The sequence below is a fragment of the Bos indicus genome, chromosome X, assembly GCF_029378745.1.
Source record: "Bos indicus isolate NIAB-ARS_2022 breed Sahiwal x Tharparkar chromosome X, NIAB-ARS_B.indTharparkar_mat_pri_1.0, whole genome shotgun sequence".
In the NCBI taxonomy this organism is placed as follows: domain Eukaryota; kingdom Metazoa; phylum Chordata; class Mammalia; order Artiodactyla; family Bovidae; genus Bos; species Bos indicus.
The window spans coordinates 104,702,498-104,729,041 of NC_091789.1; the positions used below are offsets into that span (position 1 = coordinate 104,702,498).

Below are 26,544 nucleotides of genomic sequence, written 5' to 3' on the forward strand. Positions count from 1 at the left end.
TTTCTGCCATAAGGGTGGTGCCATCTGCATATCTGAGGTTATTGATATTTCTCCCGGCAATCTTGATTCCAGCTTGTGCTTCTTCCAGCCCAGCATTTCTCATGATGTACTCTGCATATAAGTTAAATATGCAGGGTGACAATATACAGCCTGGATGCACTCCTTTTCCTATTTGGAACCAGTCTGTTGTTCCATGTCCAGTTCTAACTGTTGCTTCCTGACCTGCATATAGGTTTCTCAAGAGGCAGGTCATGTAGTCTGGTATTCCCATCTCTTTCAGAATTTTCCACAGTTTACTGTGATCCACACAGTCAAAGGCTTTTGCATAGTCAATAAAGCAGAAATAGATATTTTTCTGGAACTCTCTTGCTTTTTCCATGATCCAGCAGATGTTGGCAATTTGGTCTCTGGTTCCTCTGCCTTTTCTAAAACCAGATTAAACACCCAGAAGTTCATGATTCACATATTGCTGAAGCCTGCCTTGAAGAATTTTGAGCATTACTTTACTAGCGTGTGAGATGAGTGCAATTGTGTGGAGTCTGAGCATTCTTTGGCATTGCCTTTCTTTGGGATTGGAATGAAAACTGACCTTTTCCAGTCCTGTGGCCACTGCTGAGTTTTCCACATTTGCTGGCATACTGACTGCAGCACACTTACAGCATTATCTTTCAGGATTTAAAATAGCTCAACTGGAATTCCATCACTTCCACTAGCTTTGTTCGTAGTGATGCTTTCTAAAGCCCACTAGACTTCACATTCCAGGATGTCTGGCTCTAGATCAGTGATCACACCATCGTGATTATCTGGGTCGTGAAGATCTTTTTTGTACAGTTCTTCTGTGTATTCTTGCCACCTCTTCTTAATATCTTCTGCTTCTATTAGGTCCCTACCATTTCTGTCCTTTATCGAGCCCGTCTTTGCATGAAATATTCCCTTGGTAGCTCTAATTTTCTTGAATAAATCTCTAGTCTTTCCCATTCTGTTGTTTTCCTCTATTTCTTTGCACTCATCACTGAGGAAGGCTTTCTTATCTCTTCTTGCTATTCTTTGGAACTCTGCATTCACGTGGGTATGTATTTCCTTTACTCCTTTGCTTTTTGCTTCTCTGTTTTCACAGCTATTTGTAAGGCCTCCCCAGACAGCCATTTTTCTTTTTGCATTTCTTTTTCTTTGGGATGGTCTTGATTCCTGTCTCCTGTACAATGTCAGGAACCTCCGTCCATAGTTCATTAAGCACTCTGTCTATCAGATCTCATCCCTTAAATCTATTTCTAACTTCCACTGTATAATCATAAGGGATTTGATTTAGGTCATACCTGAATGGTCTAGTGGTTTTCCCTGCTTTCTTCAATTTAAGTCTAAATTTGGCAATAAGGAGCTCATGATCTGAGCCACAGTCAGCTCCAAGTCTTGTTTTTGCTGACTGTATAGAGCTTCTCCGGAGAAGGCAATGGCACCCCACTCCAGTACTCTTGCCTGGGAAATCCCATGGGCGGAGGAGCCTGGTAGGCTGCAGTCCATGGGGTCACAAAGAGTTGGAGACGACTGAGCGACTTCACTTTCACTTCTCACTTTCATGCATTGGAGAAGGAAATGGCAACCCACTCCAGTGTTCTTGCCTGGAGAATCCCAGGGACGGGGAGCCTGGTAGGCTGCCATCTATGGGTTGCACAGAGTCGGACATGACTGAAGTGACTTAACAGCAGCAGCAGCAACATAGAGCTTCTCCATCTTTGCAAATAATATAATCAATCTGATTTCGGTGTTGACCATCTGGTGATGTCCATGTGCAGAGTCTTCTCTTGTGTTGTTGGAAGAGGGTGTTTGCTATGACCAGCGCATTCTCTTGGCAAAACTCTATCAGTCTTTGCCCTGCTTCATTCTGTATTCCAAGGCCAAATTTGCCTGTTACTCCAGGTGTTTCTTGACTTCCTATTTTTGCATTCCAGTCCCCTATGATAAAAAGGACATCTTTTTTGGGTATTAGTTCTAAAAGGTCTTGGAGGTCTTCATAGAACCGTTCATCTTAAGCTTCTTCAGCGTTACTGGTTGGGGCATAGACTTGGATTACTGTGATATTGAATGGTTTGCCTTGGAAATGAACAGAGATCATTCTGTCATTTTTGAGATTGCATCCAAGTACTGCATTTCAGACTCTTTTGTTGACCATGATGACTACTCCATTTCTTCTGAGGGATTCCTGCCCGCAGTAGTAGATATAATGGTCATCTGAGTTAAATTCACCCATTCCAGTCCATTTTAGTTCGCTGATTCCTAGAATGTCAAGTTCACTCTTCCCATCTCCTGTTTGACCACTTCCAATTTGCCTTGATTCATGGACCTGACATTCCAGGTTCCTATGCAATATTGCTCTTTACAGCATCGGACCTTGCTTCTATCACCAGTCACATCCACAAGTGAGTATTGTTTTTGCTTTGGCTCCATCCCTTCATTCTTTCTGGAATTATTTCTCCACTGATCTCCAGTAGCATATTGGGCACCTACTGACCTGGGGAGTTCCTCTTTCAGTATCCTATCAGTTTGCCTTTCCATACTGTTCATGGGGTTCTCAAGGCAAGAATACTGAAGTGGTTTGCCATTCCCTTCTCCAGTGGACCACATTCTGTCAGACCTCTCCACCATGACCGACCCATCTTGAGTGGCCCCACAGGGCATGGCTTAGTTTCATTGAGTTAGACAAGGCTATGGTCCTAGTGTGATTAGATTGACTATGGTTTTCTGTGATTATGGTTTCAGTGTGTCTGCCCTCTGATGCCCTCTTGCAACACCTACCATCTTACTTGTGTTCCTCTTATATTGGACGTGGGATATCTCTTCATGGCTGCTCCAGCAAAGCACAGCCGCTGCTCCTTACCTCGGACGAGGGCGTATCTCCTCACCGCCGCCCCTCCTGACCTTGAACGTGGAGTAGCTCCTCTAGGCCCTCCTGTGCCCATGCAGCCACCGCTCCTTGGGTGTGGGGTAGCTCCTCCCAGCCTCCGCCACTGGCCTTGGGTGGGGGATAGCTTCTCCCGGCCACCGCCCCTGACCTCAGATGCGGGGTAGCTCCTCTTGGCCGCTGCCCCTCGGGCATGGGGTCCTCCCAGCTTAGTCTTCAGGATTTTCTATACAGATTCTCATGTCATCTACAAACAGAGGCAGTTTTACTTCTTCTTTCCCAATTTATTTATTTTTCTTGCCTAGTTGCTCCAGATGGGACTTTTAATACTATATTGAACAGAAATTGTGAGGAGGTTACCCTTTTCTTGATCTGATCTTAGGGGAAAAGCTTTTAGATTTGCATCAGTGAGTATGGTGTTGGATGTGTAGCTGTTATCTATGGCCATTTTCATGTCTTGGTTCATTCCTTCTATACTTAATTGGTTGAGATGTAGAATAGTAACAGACTTTCTGCACCTTTTGACATGATGCTATGATTTCTATTCTTTATTCTGTCAGTGCAGTGTATTGCTATCATTGAGATCTGTACATGCATCCCACAGGTGCATCTCACATGATCTCAATGTACATTCTTTGAATGTGCTGTTGAATTTGGTTTGCCAATATTTTTGAGAATATCTACATGTACACTTATTGGGATATTGGTGTGTAACATTTTTTCTTTTCTTGTATTGGCATCATCACCTATTGTGTCAGGGGAAGGTTGGCCTCATGATGATTTTAGCAGAATTCTCTTCTCTTCAATTTTTAGGAAGATTTATCTTTAATTTTTGTTGAGTATAATTCACTAATTCCACTAAACATTTAGTAGAATTAACTAATGAAGCCACCTAGTCCTAGGCTTTCATGTGTATGTGCAAAGGTGGGTGTGGAATATTCATTATGAAATCAATGTCCTTACTAGATTTAAATCTATTCAGATGTTCCATTTCTTCATGATTCCAGTCTTGGTAGATTTTATATTTGTAACACTATATGATTTTCACTAGATTATTAAGTTTGTTGACATTTATTATTCATATTGGACTTGCCTGGTAGTTCAGTTTGTAAAGAATCCACCTGCAATGTGGGAGACTTGGGTTCGATTCCTGGATTGGGAAGATCCCCTGGAGTAGTGCATGGCAATCCATTCCAGTATTCTTATCTGGAGAATACCCATGGACAGAGGAGCCTGATGGGTGGCACCCAATTGCATTTCAAAGACTTGGACATGACTGAGTGACTTAGCACACCACACACATTGTTCGTCTTAGTCTACTATGGTCTATTTTATTTATGCATTATCAATTGTATTGCTTCTTCTTTCATTTCTGATTTTATTTATTTGTATCAACTCTCTTCTTTTATTAGTGAGCCTAGCTGAGAGTTTGTCAATTTTGTTTATTTTATTGAGAAAGAGTGTATTTTCTTTCATTGATTTTACTATTGTTTTTCTAGTCTCTATTTCATTTATTTCTGTTCGGAAAATGAACATGCATGTGTGTTCAGTCATATTTGACTCTATACCACCCAATGGTCTATAGCCTTGCAGTCTCTTTAGTCCATGGAATTTCCAGGCAAGAATAATGGAGTGGATTGCCATGCTGTCCTCCAGGGGATTGCCTGTATATCTTCTATGAATATACACTTGTCCCACTTGTCCAAAGTACAACCCAGAGAAGACCATCTGTACCCATCCTGGACATTTTAAACTGCTTAATGGAGCATTCAGGCACTGGAAATAGGAATCCTTACAACTTCCTCCACCTCGTACATACTTTTTAGTCATGGTCAGTGTATTTTTACAATGGACTGAAGCCTTCCTTTGCAGACAGGTTACTGCCTCTTCTGTGGCTAAAGTGCTTTTGGAAAAGTTTATCCCATCTGGGAAACTCTTCTCAAACTTCATAATGATTGAGGCAGCCGTTTTAGTAGTCAATTACTTTGGCTAGTTTTACAATACTTTCCTGTGTTTACCCCTCTCAGTCCTCTTCAGCCGTTTTAGTAGTCAATTACTTTGGCTAGTTTTACAATACTTTCAGGTGTTTACACCTCTCAGTCCTCTGGTTAAGACAAATGCACTAACGACAGATGTTAAGACTCAGTTGGCAAAATTTGTAGAGGCCCTCCAATTACGTTGGTCAAAAGCATCACCATTGGTCCTTCTGAAAGACAGATCCACCCCTTTTGGAACTCACAAACTCTTGCCCTTTGAGGTAGTCACAGGAAAGCCACTTTGCTCCTGCCTCTTTGACCAACAATTGATAAAAAGAGAGGTGCCATGATATTTCAACATATCTTGCAAGCTGGTGATTTCCTCCATTGGAAGAAATACTTCTAGAAGGACTCTCTATGAACTTGACAACATGAACTTTAGATAAAAAAATACCTGAGAGTTCTCCCTCTTACCCCTGCTTTTACTCTAATGTGACTTCAATATGTTTCCAAACTATGCAGTTTCACTCTAACTAAGGTCTTTACTGGCACTGGGGGAGGGGCAGGAAAGCAGTTGAAACTGGAAAATCTGACTCTTGATCAGTGATGTTTTCAGAGAAAGACCTCAATAAAAAGGGAGAAGTGCAAAAATTAATAAAAAGAAACTACCATTGAAATAGTATTGGGAGTCCAGAAGGCAGAGCACTCAGAAATTAAATTAGAGCCCAACAGGAAGAAGAAAGACTTCCTCTTCTAGCCTGGCAAGAACTCTGCAAGGAGAGAAAAGAAAGCCTTCCTCAGTGATCAGTGCAAAGAAATAGAGGAAAACAATAGAATGGGAAAGACTTGAGATCTCTTCAAGAAAATTAGAGGTACCAAGGGAACATTTCATGCAAAGATGGGCTGAATAAAGGACAGAAATGGTATGGACCTAACAGAAGCAGAAGATATTAAGAAGAGGTGGCAAGAATACACAAAAGAACTACATAAAAAAGATCTTCACAACCTAGATAATCATGATGATGTGATCACTCACTTAGAGCCAGACATGCTGGAATGCAAAGTCAAGTGGGCCTTAGGAAGCTCACGACGAACAAAGCTAGTGGAGGTGATGGAATTCCAATTGAACTATTTCAAATCCTTAAAGGAGATGCTTTTGAAAGTGCTGCACTCAGTATGCCAGCAACTTTGGAAAACTCAGCAGTGGCCACAGGATTGGAAAAGGTCAGTTTTCATTCCAACCCCAAAGAAAGGCAATGCCAAAGAATGCTCAAACTACCACATAATTGCACTCATCTCACATTACTTCACTAATGTGAGTGAAGTAATGCTCAAAATTCTCCAAGGCAGGCTTCAGCAATACATGAACTGTGAACTTCCAGATGTTCAAGCTGGCTTTAGAAAAGGCAGAGGAACCAGAGATCAAGTTGCCAACATCTGCTGGATCATCAAAAAAGCAAGAGAGTTCCAGAAAAAATATCTATTTCTGCTTTATTGACTATACCAAAGCCTTTGACTGTGTGGATCACAATAAACTGTGGAAAATTCTGAAAGAGATGGGAATACCAGACCATCTGACCTGCCTCTTGAGAAACCTGTATGCAGGTCAGGAAGCAACAGTTAGAACTGGACATGGAACAATAGACTGGTTCCAAATAGGAAAAAGAATATGTCAAGGCTTTATATTATCAATGTGCTTACTTAACTTATATGCAGAGTACATCATGAGAATGCTGGGCTGGATGAAGCACAAGCTGTAATCAAGGTTGCCAGAAGAAATATCAATAACCTCCGATATGCAGATGACACTACTCTTATGGCAGAAAGTGAAGAACTAAAGAGCCTCTTGATGAAAGTGAAAGAGCAGAGTGAAAAAGTTGGTTTAAAGCTCAACATTCAGAAAACTAAGATCATGGTTTTTGTTTCCATCACTTTATGGCAAGATGGGGAAACAGTGGAAACAGTGACAGACTTTATTTTGGGGGCCTCCAAAATCACTGCAGATGGTGACTGCAGCCATGAAATTAAAAGATGCTTACTCCTTGGAAGAAAACTTATGACCAACCTAGACAGCATATTAAAAAGCATAAACATTACTTTGTCTAATCAAGGCTATGGTTTTTCCAGTAGTCATGTTTGGATGTGAGAGTTAGACTATAAAGAAAGCTGAGCACCAAATAATTGATGTTCTTGAAGTGTGGTGTTGGAGAAGACTCTTGAGAGTTCCTTGTACTGAAAGGAGATCCAACCAGTCCATCCTAAAGGAAATCAGTCCTGAATATTCATTTGAAGAACTGATGTTGAGGCTGAAACTCCAATACCTTGGCCACCTGATGCAGAGAACTGACTCATCTGAAAAGACCCTGATGCTGGGAAAAATTGAGGTCAGGAAGAGAAAAGGATGACAGAGGATGAGATGGTTGGATGGCATCACTGACTCAATGGACATGAGTTTGGGTAGGCTCCGGAATTTGGCAATGGACAGGGAGGCCTGATTTGCTGTAGTCCATGGGGGTCACAAGGAGTCAGACACGACTGAGTGAGCAAAATGAACTGAACTGAGAGTGTGTCCTTAAAGGGCTATGAATCTCCCCAACCAAGGAGGAATGTGTCCTCTCCACATGTTCACTGAACCAAGCATGACATTGTTCAAGACCCCTCACTAGTACAAGTCTGCCTCTTTTTCACCATGAACCAGCAGGTACTGTGGTGTCATTACAGGAGCCCAGGGTGAAGTGCATTTGCCCTGTACTCCACCTCAATTCCCACCTAGGACCCACTGCCTTGAGACATCACCATCACCATGGTAGTGAAAGGTAGCTGCTGTGAGCCATGTGTTATGCTGGGATTTGTGACCTGTGGAGGAGATGATTTTGATCTGTTGTCAGAATTGAGGCTTGACTAGTTGGAATTTTTGTATAGACTGGTTTTATTAAAGTATAATAGAGATAAGGAAAGGTTCTGACATAGAAATCAGAAGGGGACAGAAGAGTGCCCACTTTCTAGTTTTTAACATTGAATTTTAGGTCTGTTAGTGAGCTGCTAATCAGATAGGAGAAACACCTCAAGGCTGAGGGAGTTTCACCAGGCCCCTCTCCCACAATATACATTTTTGAGATAGGATGGTGCAAGATGTTTAATCTCCTGGCCATAAAACAATTGACGTGAATACCAGGTTGTTGAGCCATTATCAGCCCAAGGTTTGAGAAAAGGAAAAAGAAAAAAAGAAAGAAAAAAAAAAGGTTAGTCTTGGAAAGAACAGGTTTTGTCAACAGAGAAGAGGGGGAAAAAGTCTGCCACTTGCAATTTACTTTCTCCTGCTGCTTGGAGTCCTCAGACCTTCCTATCTGTTACCCTCTCATTCCACTGCCCCTTTTCTTTTAGGAGAATTATGTTGCCTCAGGAAATGGGTGGCATTCTCATTCCATAAGTGCTTCCGAGCTGATAAGGGGCATAATCCCTAAATTGGTGAGGGAACATATTCTCCTAACCTTCAGGTTGAGGGTCTCTCATCCAGAGGCCCCAAGTAGCGGTTGGAGGAAGCTGTGGTGCTGGTTGGAGTTTGGACAACCATTTGTAGCTTAAAAGGTTTCATGTGGCTACAAACAAATCTAGCTACACAGTTACAGATACAGGGAGTAAACAGCAAAAACAACAATCAGAATTATTACAATAAGTTAATTTTCCACCGCGGGGAACTAGTTAGCATCTCCTAAAGTGAAGTGACTGAGGCTTTAGGAGTATCCATAGCCTGAATTATCATGTTCATGTGTTTAGTAAAATGTGTAACATTAATGCTCATATCTAGTATATATGTACACACTTTAGTATGAATAATGACACAAGTTCCACCTTGTTTGGCTGTTACAATGTCTAAGGCCAGTCTGTTTGTAACACACCTTTCTAATTTGTATTTGCTCAGCATTAAGGGCTGAAATGGGCTTCGCTGGTGGCTCAGAGGTTAAAGCATCTGCCTGCAATGCGGGAGACCTGGATTCGATCCCGGGGTCAGGAAGATCCCCTGGAGAAGGAAATGGCAACCCACTCCAGTATTCTTGCCTGGAAAATCCCATGGATGGAGGAGCCTCCTGGGCTACAGTCCACGGGGTTGCAAAGAGTCGGACACAACTGAGCAAGTGACTTAACTTAACTTAAGGGCTGAAATACCTTTTTGAGAATCTTGTAAGGCTTGTTGAGTAGTTAGTCAGGACATCAACTTGTAGCATAACATCTGTATTTCTGAGAGAGGGGATGAACGTTGCAGCCAAATAATCATACCAGTGAAATGCAGGCCTTATCCAAAGAGTTCAAAGGTGTGGCAAATTAGCAGGCTTCTTTGGAATCTCTGAAAATATGAAGCCATGAATAAAAGCTGGACCCAGGGTACAACTCCCTATCCAGCCAGGGGAAGCCACACCTATAGGTAACAGCCACATATACAGTAGGTCTTGTTTGGAGCAAGCAAGCATGACTGAGGGATGCAGTCCTAATCAGTGCCTTGCCAAGCAAAAGGAGGACCTGAACTGGGGTTACAAAACACAGGACTGATTAAATTTCATATTTCTTGAGGCAAAACCCCTAATTTGTTCTAGTCATTATAATTAAGTTGTCAGCTAACTTCTGGGGATGGCTCTATTTGTTCCCAGCATAGCACTAGACATTAGGTGTCCATTTTCAGGAGTTAGCCATATGACCTCACCCCATATTTGATAAATATCAGGTGAAAAATCACCAGATCTAGACCCATTTGTCTTTGTATGTGAAACAAAATAGTCATTAAACAAAGTATAATCAAAGTTAAAAGTCACATTATGTCCATAGTTAGGGTACAAAGTGTTACACCTGTCTATTTTAGGATTGTTATATGTCATCAGATTAAGAAGAAGCATCACATATGATTGTTGTGAAAGGTAGTCGCAGACTTGGAGAAAGTCCTTTCCCTTAAGTGGAGATGCCCACTACCGGAAGCCTTCAACTAATTAGGAGGGGAGGGCACCATACAACCAGCAATTAGACCAATTGTGGAATGTGGCTTAGGAATGAGCCCAGGATGGGAAGGCGTTGGCTTGACAGTCAAATGGCAGACTCAGAATTTCTGGAATGAGCAGAAGCAGGCCCATATAGATTATCAGTCCCATCTGAAAAGTGAAGAGTAAAAGCATAGAGAATAAAGACATAAAAATGACATGGCTTAGTCTGAGGTGTCAGGATGCCACTTTTTAACTCGAGTTTTGGTACACCCACTAATTAATTCCTGGTACCTTGAAAGCTATGGGGGAAGAAAATAACCTGGTAAGGGCCTTCCCAGAGGGGCTTGAGAGATTGCTCCCCAGGTCCCAATGTCTTTATCAGGACCTCTCTTCCTGACTCAAACAGTGGCTTATTTGACTCAGAGGCTGGAACAAGAATCAATTCCTAGAGTTTCCATAATGTATGTTGAAAAGCTGAAATTTGAGTTATATAACAATGACTGATATTTAAGAAACTGACTGTCATCTAAATGTTAACTTTAAGATTCCACTTATATCATGAGAAGTCAGTACAGTAAGATTTTGCCCATTAGTAAACTTAAGGGCTTTAGGCACTAGTAAAGCAATAACAGAAATTCAGTTCCATTCAGTCACTCAGTCGTGTCTGACTCTTTGAGACCCCATGGACTGCAGCACGCCAGGCTTCCCTGTCCATCACCAACTCCTAAAGTTTGCTCAAACTCATGTCCATCGAGTCGGTGATTATTTTTAGACAATGTGGCCACCCATGTGCCACTACATCTAATTCTCTACTCAGGTACCCTATAGGCTGCTGGTGAGGTCTTCGGGGTTGTGTCATAACTCTCAAGGTCATATCTCTTTGTTCAATGACAAACAGATTAAACTCTGACACTGTGGGAAAGCTCAAAACAGGGGCTTGCAAGAAAGCAGTTTGAAGAGCCTTAAAAGCCTTTTGAGTATCTTGACACTAAACCAGTTTGTCATTTTGAGCTTATTGAATTTCATTTATAACTTTACATTAAGAATGGGCAAGTTCCCCATCACCCAGAAACCAAGTGCAGCAATAGGCTGTGATGCCTCAAAATCTTCTCAATTGTCTTAAAATCATATGTAGGGGGTGATTTAGTATAGGCTTATTTCTCTCGGGGCCTATGGCCCTCATCTCTTTGGATATGGTTAGGACTAAAATCAATGACTGAAAAATATTTGGCTTGTTCAGAAATTTCAGAAAATAGAGTATAAGCATTAGGCACCACGGGGTGTAAAGGAAGCACAGCCTCATTTATTTTTCATAAATCTTGAACTAGTCTCCACTTATCATTTGACTTTTTAAAATCCAAAATAGGAGTGTTGCATGGACTATTAAAAGGAATTGAGAGGGTAAAAGGAAAGAAGGCCAGAGGTTTCCAGGTGGCAGGAGGAAATAAACTGCAAATGGCAGACGTTTTTCTTTTTCCTTTTCTAAACAAAATTAAAAGAGGCTTCTTTTAATTCTGTCTTGAGGACACCTGGTTCTGACTTCAGATAACCAATGTGTTTTTCTTATGAAAATGCTCTTCTTAAACTATGTTAATGAAACTGCTTATCTGCTTTGGAATCTGCCTTTCTTTAAAATGGTCTAGCCTAAGATTAACTTTTTTCTTTTCTCAAACCTTGGGCTGATAATGGCTCAACAAACCCATATTCCTGTCAATTGTTTTATGGCTGGGGTATAAGACACCTCATGCAATCGTATCTCAAAAGTGCATATTGTGGGAGAGGGGACTGCTGAAACTCCCTTAGCCTTGAGTGTCTCTCTTATTTCATTAATAGCTTCTAAGAGACATAAAATACCTTGCTAAAAACTAGCAAGGAGGCACTCTTTCTGTCCCCTTCTTAGGTCTATGTCAGAAATTTCCCCTATCTCTATTATACTTTAATAAAACTTTGCTGCAGAGAAAGCTCTAAGTAGTCAAAGCTCGTCTCTGATCCCAGATTGAAATCCTCTCCTCTGGAGATCACAAATCCTGGCATAACACATGGCTCACAGCATCAACCTTTCATCTTTATGGATTGTCCATGATCTTCAAGACAAGGTAAGTATGCTTAGAGATCTAGCTCTTTGCTCTCCTGGTAAACACGTTTTCTTCTGTACTTTACTAACTCTCCAGTGTACTTGTGTGTGTGAAAACAGCATGAAAGAGAAGTGCCCTGGCAAAGCGAGGGATGAGCCCTACACTGTGGTTTCATGGAGACTCATAGTGACTGAAGGCAGGCCCAAGGAGAGCCTTGTTGGGGGTTTGTACTGACCTGCCAATGCCAAGAGGCACCCAACATCCCTGCAAGGAGAGTGGCCAGAAATGGGCAAAGCGTGTGGACCAACCATGCCTTTCTTGGTTGGCTTTTCCTGGTCTCTTTAACCATTTTGTAATTGCCTGAGGAATTAGAATAACTAACCAAACATATTGGATCAAAGACTTTCAAGAAACTTGTGATCCACAATGTTGATCATTTTATCACACACTGCAGACAAGAGCATATTCAGTAGCTAGGTGGAGCCACAGCTCCCAGAAGATCTCTCAGGCTAGAAGGCCCTCTCTTAGCTGCCTGATTCAGAGGCTAGTGACCTGAAAGTGAGTCTTTATTACGGCTGTGCCTCCAAACTATGTGGATAGGAGCACTGCTGTTAAGCATGAGGTTTTTGAGGACACAGATAGGGAATCCCAGGATCTGGTCAGATTGGAAGTGCAATGGGCCTCTTCCTTTGGTAATACTAGCTCTTGGTGGACCAGAGGAGGCTCTCTGGTGGCTTTGGAAGGATTGACACTAACAGCTCAAAGACAACAATCACTTTTTTGTAGCTGGCTAGCCCTTCATCACCTCTTTTGCTATCACATATACTGGTTTGGTTACACTCAGAAGGGATATGTTGGGCTTTATGTTCATGGTTTTATGATTTACTGGTTCTACAGTGGTCAGAAATATCCTCAGGCCTGTGCACAGGCATGCAAGAGATGGATGTTTATCCTGGGGTCTTAGCTTGGGAGACATTCTGGAAGGCTATGCTGTTGCACCCTGGGTGGCATCAGAGGAGGAGCAAAAATAAGGCAAAGGGTTATTGATGAGGAACTGGGCATAATTCTGGGATGCCACCAGGTCTACCCCTGGTGCATCTCCACCATGCCTTGATGGTAGAATGGGGAGGGATGGTAGTGGGACACCTGTGTTAGTAAGAGACAGGTTACCTACAAGTAGGGAAGGAAGCTTATGTGGAAGACCTGTCTCCACCCTCATCTAGAGCAGGGAGGGATGCCTCCTGTAGAAAAAAAGACACTGTTCACTGTTTTTTTCTCTCTTACAGATGGTAGCTAACAACTCCAGCCTCACTCTTTTGAGCTGCATCCTGGGAACCTCAGATAGATTTGATCCCCAGAGTTTAAAGAACACATGCCTGATCTTTCTATTGATACTGCATAGCCACAGTATCCATTGGAGGACGATGAACAATGGCTGGTTGGAGGGTCTCTTAATTATAATACTGTCTTTCAATTAGACCAGTCCTGTAGAAAACAAGGTAAATAGGTAGAAGTAGCATATATGTTGCCTTTTTACCCTCTGTGAGACATGCCAGACTTATGTCCTAAGGGTATAGATTTGGGTGTGAAACCTTCAGATCCCTCCTGTTCTACTTTGCTCCCATATCAGGGGCTTCCAACTGAGCAAACTGAAAGTCATGGAACCCCTCATGGGAGGATTGCCTCAGTCTTGGTAGAAACTCAAATTCAAACTGCCTCAGTCTCAGTAGAGATGCAAATTCCTGTGTCAATACAACTTAAGACTATGCTGGTTTCAATAAAAAATCAGATAATTGAAGTAAGGGATGCACAGACAGCTAAAACTAAGGGTGAAAACAGGATGGAATGGGGACAGGAGACAAAGAGATAAGGAAAAAAAGGTTCCTCCAATCTATCCCTGGGATAATATGCTAATGGCAGACAGAGATGCTGAAGAACAGCCAATTGAGCTGTTGCCTCTCGATGAAGTATCCATCAGGAAAAATAATCAGTTTATGAGAGTTAATAAGTCCTTTTCTTACCAAGAAATACAAGAATCAAGGAAGATCTGGGAGACTATTGGAGGATTCAGAAAAACATATTAGAGCCTCTAAGGGTGTTACTCTGCTTTATGATCTTACTTGGAAGTACATGATGTATATCCTGAGGCAGATGCTAACTCCTGACTCAAAGACTCGAGTTTTGGAGAAAGCTATTGCCTATGGAGATGAATAGCTTGGTAATGAATTAGCAGGGAAGAGTGATGATGAGATAGACGCCTTACATGTAGGCATCACTGAATGGTCAATACCAAAATCAAATTGATTACATCCTTTGTAGCTGAAGATGGAGTAGATGTATATAGTGAGAAAAAAACAATACGTGGAGCTGAATGTGGCTAAGATCATCAGCTTCTCATAGGGAAATTCAGGCTTGAACTATAGAAAGTGGGGAGAACCACTAGGCCCACCAGGTACCACTGAAATCAAATCCCCCATGAATATGCAGTGGAGGTAACAAATGGATTTCAGTAATTATATCTAGTTAACAATGCTCCTTCAGAATTATTGACAGAGGCCCATAATATTGAACTGGAGGCAGTGAACAAAGCAATCCCAAAGAAAAAGTAAAGCAAGAAGCAAAGTGGTTATCTCAGGATGCTTTACAAATAGCTGAAGAAAGAAGAGAAGAGAAAAGCAAGGGAGAAAGGGAAAGGTGTCAACTAAACACAGAGTTCAAAAGAACAGCATGGAAAGATAAGAAGGCCTTCTTCAATGAACAGTGTATAAAACTAGAAGAAAACATCAGGAAGGGAAACACTACAGATGTCTTCAGGAAAATTAGAAATATCATGGGAACATTTCGTCCAAAGATTGGCACAATAAAGGAGAGTAAACATAGAGACCTAGTAGACACTTAAGAGATCAAGAAGTCATGGAAGAATTGTATGAAAAGATCCTAATGAACCAGATTATTATCACGGTGAGGTCAGTCACCCAGAGCAAGACATTCTGGAGTGTGAAGTCAAGAGGGCCTTAGGAAGCACTGCTGTTAATAAATCTAGGGGTTGTGATACAACACTGGTAGAACTATTCAAAACCCTAGAGGATGATGCCATTATGCTGTTGCATTCAATATGTCAGTAAATCTGGAAGACCCAGCAGTGGCCATAGGACTGGAAAAGGTCAATCCTCAGCCCAGTTCCCAAGAAAGGTAGTACTAAAATATCGGCTAACCATCAGACAATTTCACTCATCTCACATGCTAGTAAGGTCATGCTTAAACACTTACATGCTGCTGCTGCAGCTAAGTCGCTTCAGTCATGTCCAACTTAGTGTGACCCCATAGACGGCAGCCCACCAGGCTTCCCTGTCCCTGGGGTTCTCCAGGCAAGAACTTACATGCCAGACTTCACCATTATGTGAATGAAGAACTTCCAGTTGTGCAAGCTGGGTTTAGAAAAGGAAGAGGCACCAGAGATTAAATTGACAACTTTTGTTGGATCATAGATAAAGCAAGGGCATTACAAAAAAGCATCTACTTCTGTTTCATTGACTATGCTAAAGACTTCAACTGTGTGGATCGTAACAAACTGTGGAAAGCTCTTAAAGAGATGGGGATACCAGACTATTTTACATACCCTCTGAGAAACCTGTTTGTGGGTTGAGAAGCAACAGATAGAACCCTTTATGGAACAAAAGATCAGTTTAAGGTTGAGAAAGGTGTACAACTACTGTCTGCAGTCACCCTGTTTGATTAACCTGTATGCTGAACACGTCATGAGAAATGTCGAGCTGGATGATTTACAAGCTGGAATCAATATAGACAGGAGAAACATCAACCATGACAGATATGCAGATGGCACCATTCTAATGGCAGAAGCAAAGAGGAATTAAAGATCCTCTTAATGAGGTTGAAGGAGGAGAATGAAAGAACTGGCTTAAAACAATACAATATTGTAAAGTTTAAAAATAAAATAAAATTAAAAACAAACAAACAAACAAAAAAAAACAAATTAAAAAAAAAAAAAGATATGGCCTCTGGCCCCATTGCTTCATAGCAAATAGAGTGGGAAAACATGGCATTAGAGACATATTTCCTTTTCTTGGGCTCTAGGATCACTGCAGATATTGATGGCACCCATGAAATCACAAGATAACTACCTTTTGGTAGGAAAGTTATGACAAACCTAGACAGTGTGTTGAAAATCAAAGATATTACTCTGCTGATAAAGGTCCATATAGTCAAGGCTATGGACATCCAGGTGGTCATGTAAGATTGTGAGAGGTGGACCTTAAAGTGACAAAGCACCATAGAATTGACACCTTGAACTGTGGTGCTGGACAAGACTTGAAATTCCCTTGGACTGCAAGGAGATCAAATCAGTTCATCTTAATGGAGATGGACTTTATATACTTGTTGGAAGAACTGAAGCTGAAGCGCCAGTATTTTGGTCATTTGATGCAAACCACTGACTCATTGGAAAAAGTACATTCTGCTGGGAAAGACTGAGGGCAAAAAGAGACAAGGGCATCAGAGGATGAGATGGGTGCATGGCATCACTGATGCAATGGACATGAACTTGGAAAAACTCCAGGAGATGGTGAGGGACAGGGAAGCCTGGCGTGCTGCAGTCTATGGGGTCACAAAGAATCAGACATGACTGGGTTACTGGACAGCAGCAGTGACAATGACATATATAAATGTTATTCCTATACATCTCTAGCTCCTCTTCTGCTTTTTTGTGCTACCTTTGTTCACAAGCAAAACCTGTACTTTTTTTACAGAACCCTTAATCTTGAACTTCCACAGGCTCTATTCCAAATAAAGTTAGTTTATTTTAGGAGAGCCACACAGCTCTGTTCTTAGGACCTGTCTCTCAACTTCTGCAGAATCTCTGTGCTACTGCTCCAGAGATATGACAGGAAATTTTTTTCTTGCAGTGCCATTCCCATACAAGCAAGATTCTAGGCTAGTAGGCAGGAGGGGATGGGACATTGCTGGTCTTCTTGGTTTGTCTCTTCCAGTAAGGATCTCTGCCCTACAGGGAACCTGGCAAAAAAGATTATTGAAGCCTAGTATTCTCGGCTTACCATGCCTGGTATAGACTTTCTGTACTATGGATGTGAGCTGGTAGAGGAAGCGAGTCTTCGATCTCTCTTGCCTAGAAGAGCTTCTGCAATAGAACTGGAAAGGATAAAGTGTGTTGGAGTTAACCTCTTCTGGAAATGAATCATTGTCTTGAATAATGAATCAATATCTTGAAACCTGAGGGGAAAAGGCAAGTCCTGTGTAATTAGCTATATCCAGGGAATAAAGTTTCTGTTGCACTGAGCTGGGAAAGGTGAGAGGTGGGGAATAAGGCATGGTTCAAATGCCATAGACTCTAGCTTATCTTACCAAGATTTACTAGATTTTCTTGAATAAATGTTTCCCTAGGGCATTCTCTGGTGGTGCCGTGAATAGGAAACCACCTACAAATGCAGGAGACACAGGTGTGATTCCTGGTCCTAGTTTAAGAAGATCCCATATGCTGGGGAGCAACCAACACTGTTCACCACAACTACTAAGCCTCTGCTCTAGAGCCTGCATAATGCAGCTACTGAAGTCTGCAGGTCTAGAGCCAGTGCTCTGCAACAAAAGAAGCCACAGCAATGAGAAGAATGAGCACCTCACCAAAGAGTAACCTTGGTCATTGCAAGTACAGAAAGCCCCAGCATAACAACAAACAAACAGCATTAATCAAACTAAAAAATTAAATTAAAATAAAAACATTTTTTCATGTGCTGTAGACTTTAGAGCAATTTCTATGTATAGTAAATATTATTTTTCTTTTCTTTTTTTAAACTTACTAGTTACTGATGTTTTGCTGATAAAGGGGAACCATGGAGCTTCCCATGATGCCACAATTCTAGAGGTGCTCTTTCAAACAACTTGTTTTTAGAGTGAATAAACCCAGGACTGTTCTGAGCATGAAAATAATGAATTCCCATTCTAGTTTTAACACTTCAAATGTATTATTTAACCTAAAATTTTCCTCATTTATAAGATGGACAATTTGTGCACATCTCTCTCAGAATGTAGAGAAGATAGAAAGGCTATTAAAATAGTGTTATATAAAGCACCTAGCATAGAAGTTAATCATAGTAGACACTCAATAAATATCACTTCTCTCCACTTCAAGGAATTGACCATCTCAGGCTGGATAGCTATTTCCATAACTATCACAGTGTCTGGAGTATGGGTTATGTGCACAATAAATGTTGAACTGGGCTGAAGGAAGCGTAGATAACTGGATTCATGGGTGGGTGGTGAGTGATTTCTAAGATTCTAATTATTGATTTACCAATATTAAAAACAAGGGGTGATGTTCAAAAGATTTTAATGGTACATCCTGAGCAGAATAATTAGAAATGATGTGGGATCACAGGAATGGCTACATAATAAACAGAATACAGTAAGAATAGAATATAGGGCTGCTGCTTTAAAAATGATTCAAAATTTCATGATGCTGACAGCAGATCATTAAATCATGGTTGAGGCCCTTCCAAGCATCCAAGAGCAAGGACCTGTGTCACTGAGTTGATCATATAACCATGAAGCTCATTCTCACTCACATTTGTCTAACAGTAAGATCCTAGGGAACTCCTCCTGCTATCCCTTAGTTGCTCTGAGAGCCTAAGGGAGGGAGTTCAAAGTAAGGAGCTAGGGCAGCCCTAGATGGCAGAAGACAGATGGCCAAGAGAGGGACCATGGCTGAAGGCACTGTGTATATACCAAGTATTTGGGAACTATTGAATGCCTTAAAGATCTATCACAATGCAAAACAAATTTTTAAAAAGTGATTAAAAATTCAATTTCAGAAAATTTAGGGTCACATTACTTAAAGGTTAATAAACCTATACAGCTAGTGGGTCAGGAGTTCCAGGGCTAATTTGCAAGTTCCAACTCTGTAGATTTGGTGCCACGTGGTCGGCAGAGGCCGTTTTGGGGGCAATTCTGGTAGGGTCTTCTAAGTTTATGGCAGGGAGTCCTTAAATTTTTTATGAGAACCGCGTGCTATGCATGTTGTGAACTGAAAAATGGAAATACCATGGTCTGAAGATCCACTCAGCCTCCAAACATGTAGTTACCTACCATTTTCCTGGCTTTTGTGACATCTCTGTATTCTTATGTTTTTATGATTTTGCTTCAAATTTGTCCTTCTGAATTTTTCATAATAACAAAGTAGTAAAATATTAACCAGATGATTATATAAACACAACTTATGAATCTCTAAACTATCAATAAGTCAAATGTTTATATCACACAATGCTGTAGTGAGTAGGTCTTCAATAAAAGTCTCAGTGCAAATAATGGAGCTTGTCTTTAAAGGTCATTTTTTAGAGTTGTCTCACATTTTGGAGACTGAAAAAAATGAAGATTTCCTTATCTTTCATTTTAATATTTCTTATGCATAGCAAGGGCTTCCCTGGTGGTTCAGTCCATAAAGAGTCTGCCTGCAATGCAGGAGTGCCAAGTTTGATCACTGGGTTGGGAAGATCCCCTGGAGAAAGAAACGGCAACACACTCCAGTATTCTTGTTTGCAGAATTCCATTGACAGAGGAGTCTGGTGGGCTAAAATCCATATTGTCAGAAAGAGTCAGACACAATTGACTGAGTGACTAACACTTTCAACTTAACTGCATAGCAATAAATGAGTAATCACTGGAAAAGCTTAAAAAGTACACAAGGCTTATCATTACCATCTTTTATAGAACAGTCTTATGGACTCTATGGGAGAGGGAGAGGGTGGGAAGATTTGGGAGAATGGCATTGAAACATGTAAAATATCATGTATGAAATGAGATGCCAGTCCAGGTTCAATGCAAGATACTGGATGCTTGGGGCTAGAGCACTGGGATGACCCAGAGGGATGGTATGGGGAGGGAGGAGGGAGGAGGGTTCAGGATGGGGAACACATGTATACTGGTGGCGGATTCATTTTGATATTTGGCAAAACTAATACAATTATGTAAAGTTTAAAAATAAAATAAAATTAAAAAAATAAATTCCATATATATGCGTTAGTATACTGTATTGGTGTTTTTCTTTCTGGCTTATTTCACTGGGGTTGGTGAACTGAGATGACCCAGAGGGATGGTACGGGGAGGGAGGAGAGAGGGGGGGTTCAGGATGGGGAACATGTGTACACCCGTGGTGGATTCATGTTGATGTATGGCAATACCAATACAATATTTTAAAGTAACTAACCTCCAATTAAAATAAATAAATTTATATTTAAAAAAAAGTACACAAGGCTTGCGCTTCCAAAACTAGTATGGTATACTAGCTTATTTGATATACTATGGAACATCTTGAATCTGAGGCCTATACCTATATTCAAAACTATTTCATGCCCCAGCATTTTCTTGTTGTCTTATTCCCTTAGGATCTTATTTTCTACTAAAAAATTACCAAATTCATAGGCTAGGATTAGGTAAGAATTACAAGGATATAATCCAGAGAAATGACTAATGATATGAGCTTTTTGGCATGAAAAATTTACAGTGGGAAAATAGGCATCTTTTGTGAAGTTCCAGAGCTATTCCTGAATAAGATACATTGTCATTTACAAAAATTCAATGTTATTTTTCTATAACTTAAAACATCCAATAAGAACTGTGCAAAAGCCTTAAGACCACATGCATCTCATGCAAGTCCTTTTTTTCTAAACTGAAACTTATTAAGATTCTATCAAGTGATAGCCATCACCACAAAAGAAATCTGTCTTCAATAACATGGTTATGATTGCATATAAAAAGTGAAACTTAACGAAAACAAAAAACAACTTTGTAAATCAAATATGTCCTCTTCTTATACATTGAGTAATGTCTGACTCTTGCGACCTCATGAACAGTACTTCAACTTTAAAAAAGAAGCTTGTTTGTAAAATACTTAAAAGAATGTACATTTTGAGGATGTAGCTAAAAACTCACCATGTCTACTTTACACAATGCCTTGACTAATACGAAGATATAGTTCAGGGCATGACTTTTTCAATGGTCACTTCCACTTCCATGGCATTTCAGGTCTCCTATATTATTGAAACAAATTTAAAACATAGAATAAATGTTCTTATCTGAGTTCATGTATCTTTAGTTAATTGAGTTCTTTATTTCTGCCAGGTTTTTCTCCATACCCCTCAGTGAAGATTTGGCTTATTTGCTTATTGTTTATCTCTATCTAACTTGGGAGTAAAATACAAATTCAATGAGGACAAGGATTTATTTTTTTGTTTGTTTGTTTAATGCTATAACTCCAATGCCTTAAACACTCTGATACATAGTAGGTGCTTAACAAATATCTAATGTAAGAAAGATAATTATTCCAGTATATAAATAGAGAGATAATAAGCACTGATTCTATTATAATGGAACAACATAAAAGGAGATGAATGATTTACATAGATGGCAATATATGTTTCTGTCTGTATCTGTTATGCATTCATATGCCTTCATGTGAAAGAGCAATGCTGAGTTAATTTCCTTCAATTTCAAATAATGACTAATATTTATATTGATAAAGCTATTATACTGTGAAGTAAAATAATATTCTGCCTCATTGTAAAGTTTTTTTTTAGCTTATTGCTATTTTTGTCTTCCTTTAAAGTTTATTTTATTTTATTTTTTTCTTTTATATTTGAGTATAATTAGATAGCAATGTTGTGTTAGTGTCTGGTGTACAGCAATGTTAGGACTTCTCTGGTGGCTCAGATGGTTAAGTGTCTGTCTACAATGTGGGAGACCTGGGTTCGATCCCTAGGTCAGGAAGATCCCCTGGAGAAGGAAATGGCAATCCACTCCAGTACTATTGCCTGGAAAATCCCATGGACAGAGGAGCCTGGTAGGCTACAGTCCATGATGCAATTGCACATATTTGTATTCTTTTTCAAGAATACAAATTTTTGTACTTGTATTTGTATTTCCATTCCCATGTAGGTCATTACACAGTATTCAGTAGAATGACCTGTGGTAGACAGTAGGTCTTTGTTGGTTATCCATTTTAATATATTACAGTGTATACATTTCAATCCCAAACATATTTAATCTCATATATATTTTATCAAGTCACTTTAAATCAGTGTTGGAATTAAACAGAATGCTATCATTTTGCTAATTATAACATATTAATTCGAAAAATATTGATTAGGCACAGTACCAGACACTTAAAAACAAGTGACTAGTGTGAAATTTCTTTACTCTTGAGAATCTAAAACACTGGACTATGTTGATTAAAATAGTGTTCCTCCCAAGAGAACTGTCACATTCTCTTTACCAACAGAAAAACAAGAATCTTGATAACTGAACTATAACAAGACTCTGAGTTAAACTATTTAAAACCAAACATTAGATTTTCTATAAACCCATGTTCGATTGAGGCTCTTGCTAATTCATCTTCTTTGTTTGTTGACTATATGCAAGAGCATTTGCACATTCAGTTCAGTTCAGTTTCATCAGTCAGTCCTGTCCAACTCTTTGCGATCCCATGAATCACAGCATGACTGGCCTCCCTGTCCATCACTAACTCCCAGAGTTCACCCAAACCCACGTCCATCGAGTCAGTGATGCCATCCAACCATCTCATCCTCTGTCGTCCCCTTCCCCTCCTGCCCTCAATCTTTCCCAGCATCAGATCAGATCAGATCAGATCAGTCGCTCAGTAGTGCCCGACTCTTTGCGACCCCATGAATCGAAGCACGCCAGGCCTCCCTGTCCATCACCAACTCCCGGAGTTCACTGAGACTCACGTCCATCGAGTCAGTGATGCCATCCAGCCATCTCATCCTCTGTCGTCCCCTTCACCTTCCGCCCCCAATCCGTCCTAGCATCAGAGTCCTTTCCAATGAGTCAACTCTTCACATGAGGTGGCCAAAGTACTGGAGTTTCAGCTTCAGCATCATTCATTCCAAAGAAATCCCAGGGCTGATCTCCTTCAGAATGGACTGGCTGGATCTCCTTGCAGTCCAAGGGACCCTCAAGAGGCTTCTCCAACACCACAGTTCAAAAGTATCAATTCTTCGTCGCTCAGCTTTCTTCACAGTCCAACTCTCACATACATACATGACTACTGGAAAAACCATAGCCTTGACTAGACGGACCTTTGTAGGCAAAGTAATGTCTCTGCCTCTGAATATGCTATCTAGGTTGGTCATAACTTTCCTTCCAAGGAGTAAGCGTCTTTTAATTTCATGGCTGCAGTCACCATCTGCAGTGATTTGGGAGCCCAGAAAAATAAAGTCTGACACTGTTTCCACTGTTTCCCCATCTATTTCCCATGAAGTGGTGGGACCGGATGCCATGATCTTCGTTTTCTGAATGTTGAGCTTTAAGCCAACTTTTTCACTCTCCACTTTCACTTTCATCAAGAGGCTTTTGAGTTCGTCTTCACTTTCTGCCATAAGGGTCGTGTCATCTGCATATCTGAAGTTATTGATATTTCTCCTGGCAATCTTGATTCCAGCTTGTGTTTCTTCCAGTCCAGCGTTTCTCATGATGTACTCTGCATATAAGTTAAATAAACAGGGTGACAATATACAGCCTTGAGGAACTCCTTTTCCTATTTGGAACCAGTCTGTTGTTCCATGTCCAGTTCTAACTGTTGCTTCCTGACCTGCATACAAATTTCTTCCTGACCTGCATACAAATTTCTCAAGAGGCAGATCAGGTGGTCTGGTATTCCCATCTCTTTCAGAATTTTCCACAGTTTATTGTGATCCACACAGTCAAAGGCTTTGGCATAGTCAATCAAGCAGAAATAGATGCTTTTCTGGAACTCTCTTGCTTTTTCTATGATCCAGCGGTCTTCTCAAATGAGGCAGCTCTTCACATCAGGTGGCCAAAGTATTGGAGCTTCAGCTTCAACATCAGTCCCACCAATGAATACTCAGGATGTTCATCACCCAGGATCTCCTTTAGAATGGACTGGTTGGATCTCCTTGCCATCCAAGGGACTCTTAAGAGTCTTCTCCAACACCACAGTTCAAAAGCATCAATTCTTCAGTGCTCAGTTTTCTTTATAGTCCAACTCTCACATCCATATATGACCACTGGAAAAACCATAGCCTTGACTAGATGGACCTTTGTTGACAAAATAATGTCTCTGCTTTTCAATATGCTGTCTAGGTTGGTCATAACTTTCCTTCCAAGGAGTAAGCATCTTTTAATTTCATGGCTGCAGTCACCAGCTGCATTGATTTTGCAGCCCCCCAAAATAAAGTCTGACACTGTTTCCACTGTTTCCCCATCTATTTCCCATGAAGTGATGGGACCAGATGCCATGATCTTCATTTTCTGAATGTTGAGCTTTAAGCCAACTTTTTCACTCTCCTCTTTCACTTTCATCAAGAGGCTCTTTAGTTCTTCTTCACTTTCTGCCATAAGGGTGGTGTCATCTGCATATCTGAGGTTATTGATATTTCTCCTGGCAATCTTGATTCCAGCTTGTGCTTCTTCCAGCCCAGTGTTTCTCATAATGTACTCTGCATATAAGTTAAATAAGCAGGGTGACAATATACAGCCTTGACACACCCCCTTTTCCTTTTTGGAACCAGTCTGTTGTTGTTCCGTGTCCAGTTATAACTGGTACTTCCTGACCTGCATACAGGTTTCTGAAGAGGCAGATCAGGTGGTCTGGTATTCCCATCTCTTTCAGAATTTTCTACAGTTTACTGTGATCTACACAGTCAAAGGCTTTGTCATAGTCAATAAAGCAGAAATAGATGTTTCTCTGGAACTCTCTTGCTTGTTCGATGATCCATAGGATGTTGGCAACTTGATCTCTGGTTCCTCTGCCTTTTCTAAAACCAGATTGAACATCTGGAAGTTCACAGTTCATGTATTGCTGAAGACTGGCTTGGAGAATTTTAAACATTACTTTGCACATTCATAATTACTAAATACGCTAAGAGAAAATTAATTTTCCTGACAAATAGCAAATAATTTAGTTACTATTCTTTTTAAAATACATTTCCTTCAGTAACTATATCGATGTATTTTATGCTTGTTCCCTCTTTCTGACATTATATAAGTGGATTCATTTGAATCTCAGTAGAGAAGAGGCACAGACTATAAAAATAGTTGAATAATGAGCATTTAGTTTTTCAAAATCATATAAAGGAGACACAAAATAAACTCAAGATTCTGAAAAAATAAATATATGCTTGTAAGTAAAACTTCAGAATAAATGTACAACTGCAACTGGTACTACTACAGATTTGATTAACATCTAGTATGTATATAAGAAAATCATAAAAAAAGAGAGATGGTTTTCTGAACTTAAACTTTGGTGAAGAGACACTAAATATTAGTGGGCAAAGCAATAGTCAGGAAAATAAAATGTGATCAGTGTTGTTCGATTAAAAATATTTTCCAAAATACATGATCTGGAGTGATGAGTCTTTCATGAAAAAATTATTAGAGGACTAATTTAGGTAAGTAATAACTGATGGTATAAATAGTAGCAGAAGTTTTGCTGAGCAGAAGATGTATTTAAACATTAGATTAAAGATAAAACACCTGAGGAATGCATAGTAATAAAACACAATGAAAATGCTCCAATGGAAGTGTGGAAATAAGATGACTTTTTAAAGTAGACTGGTGAAATCAATGAGATACCACTACATACTTATTGGAATGGCCAAGTACAAAAACCTAACAAAACCAGTTGCTGGTCAGATGAGGAACAACAGAAAGTCACATCCATGTTATGGGGAATGTAAAATGATACAGTCACTCTGGAAGAAATTTCTTACCTAGCTAAGCATTTTCATACCATATGATCTAGCAATTATGCTCCTAGATAGTCCATCAAATGATTTAAAGGCTAATGACCACAAGAAAGCATGAACATGCAGTATATAACAGCTTAAATCTTTCTCTCTCACACACACACAAATTGTAAACCACCACAATGTCCTTTAACAGCTGAATGGATAAAGAAACTATGGTACATCAATATAACAGAATATTATTTAAGAATAAAAAGAAATGAGCTATCAAATCACACACAAAAAAATGGATGAAACCTGAATGAATGTTATTAAGTAACAGCAGGGAGTCTAGAAAAAGTTATAAACTGCATGACGCCAATTATACGATATTCTGGAAAAGGTAAAACTGTAGAGTCCAAAATTTATCAGAATTTTTTTTCCTTTTGCTTCAGAATAGCTTTATTAGTTTGAATACAGTTTGTCAACACTCAACTTTTCTTCTCTTACTTTGATGCACAAGTCCACTCAAAGTCCTCATCATCCCATATCTCATATATTGTAAGGTTATTTTTAAATTAATTAATTTATTTTAATTGGAGACTAATTAGTTTACAGTTTTGTGGTGGTTTTTGCCATACATTGACATGAATCAGCCAAGGGTGTCCTGAACCTCCCTCCCCATCCCATCCCTCTGGGTTGTCCCAGTGCACCGGCATTGAGTGCCTTTCTTCATGCATCAAAATTGGGCTGGTCATCTATTTCCCATATGGTAATATATATGTTTCAATGCTACCTCAAAACTGCGGAGGTTTTGGGCTGATTAGAATGTGACTTATTATTCCAAGTTGATTTTGAATTCTGCAACATATTGAATTGATATGTTAGTTGGGATAT

At 40.1% G+C, this 26,544-nt stretch overlaps 1 protein-coding gene across 1 annotated transcript in view; it reads left to right on the forward strand.

Moving 5' to 3' along the window:
• Positions 1 to 2,838: 2,838 nt before the first annotated feature.
• The window catches only part of LOC139181557 (Y-box-binding protein 1-like), a 29,534-nt gene continuing 5,828 nt past the window's right edge, over positions 2,839 to 26,544 (forward strand). The window contains exons 1-2 of the mRNA XM_070785065.1: positions 2,839 to 3,015; positions 8,260 to 8,343. Coding sequence (XP_070641166.1) covers positions 2,839 to 3,015; positions 8,260 to 8,343 — 261 coding nt within the window. The remainder of the gene's footprint in view (positions 3,016 to 8,259; positions 8,344 to 26,544) is intronic.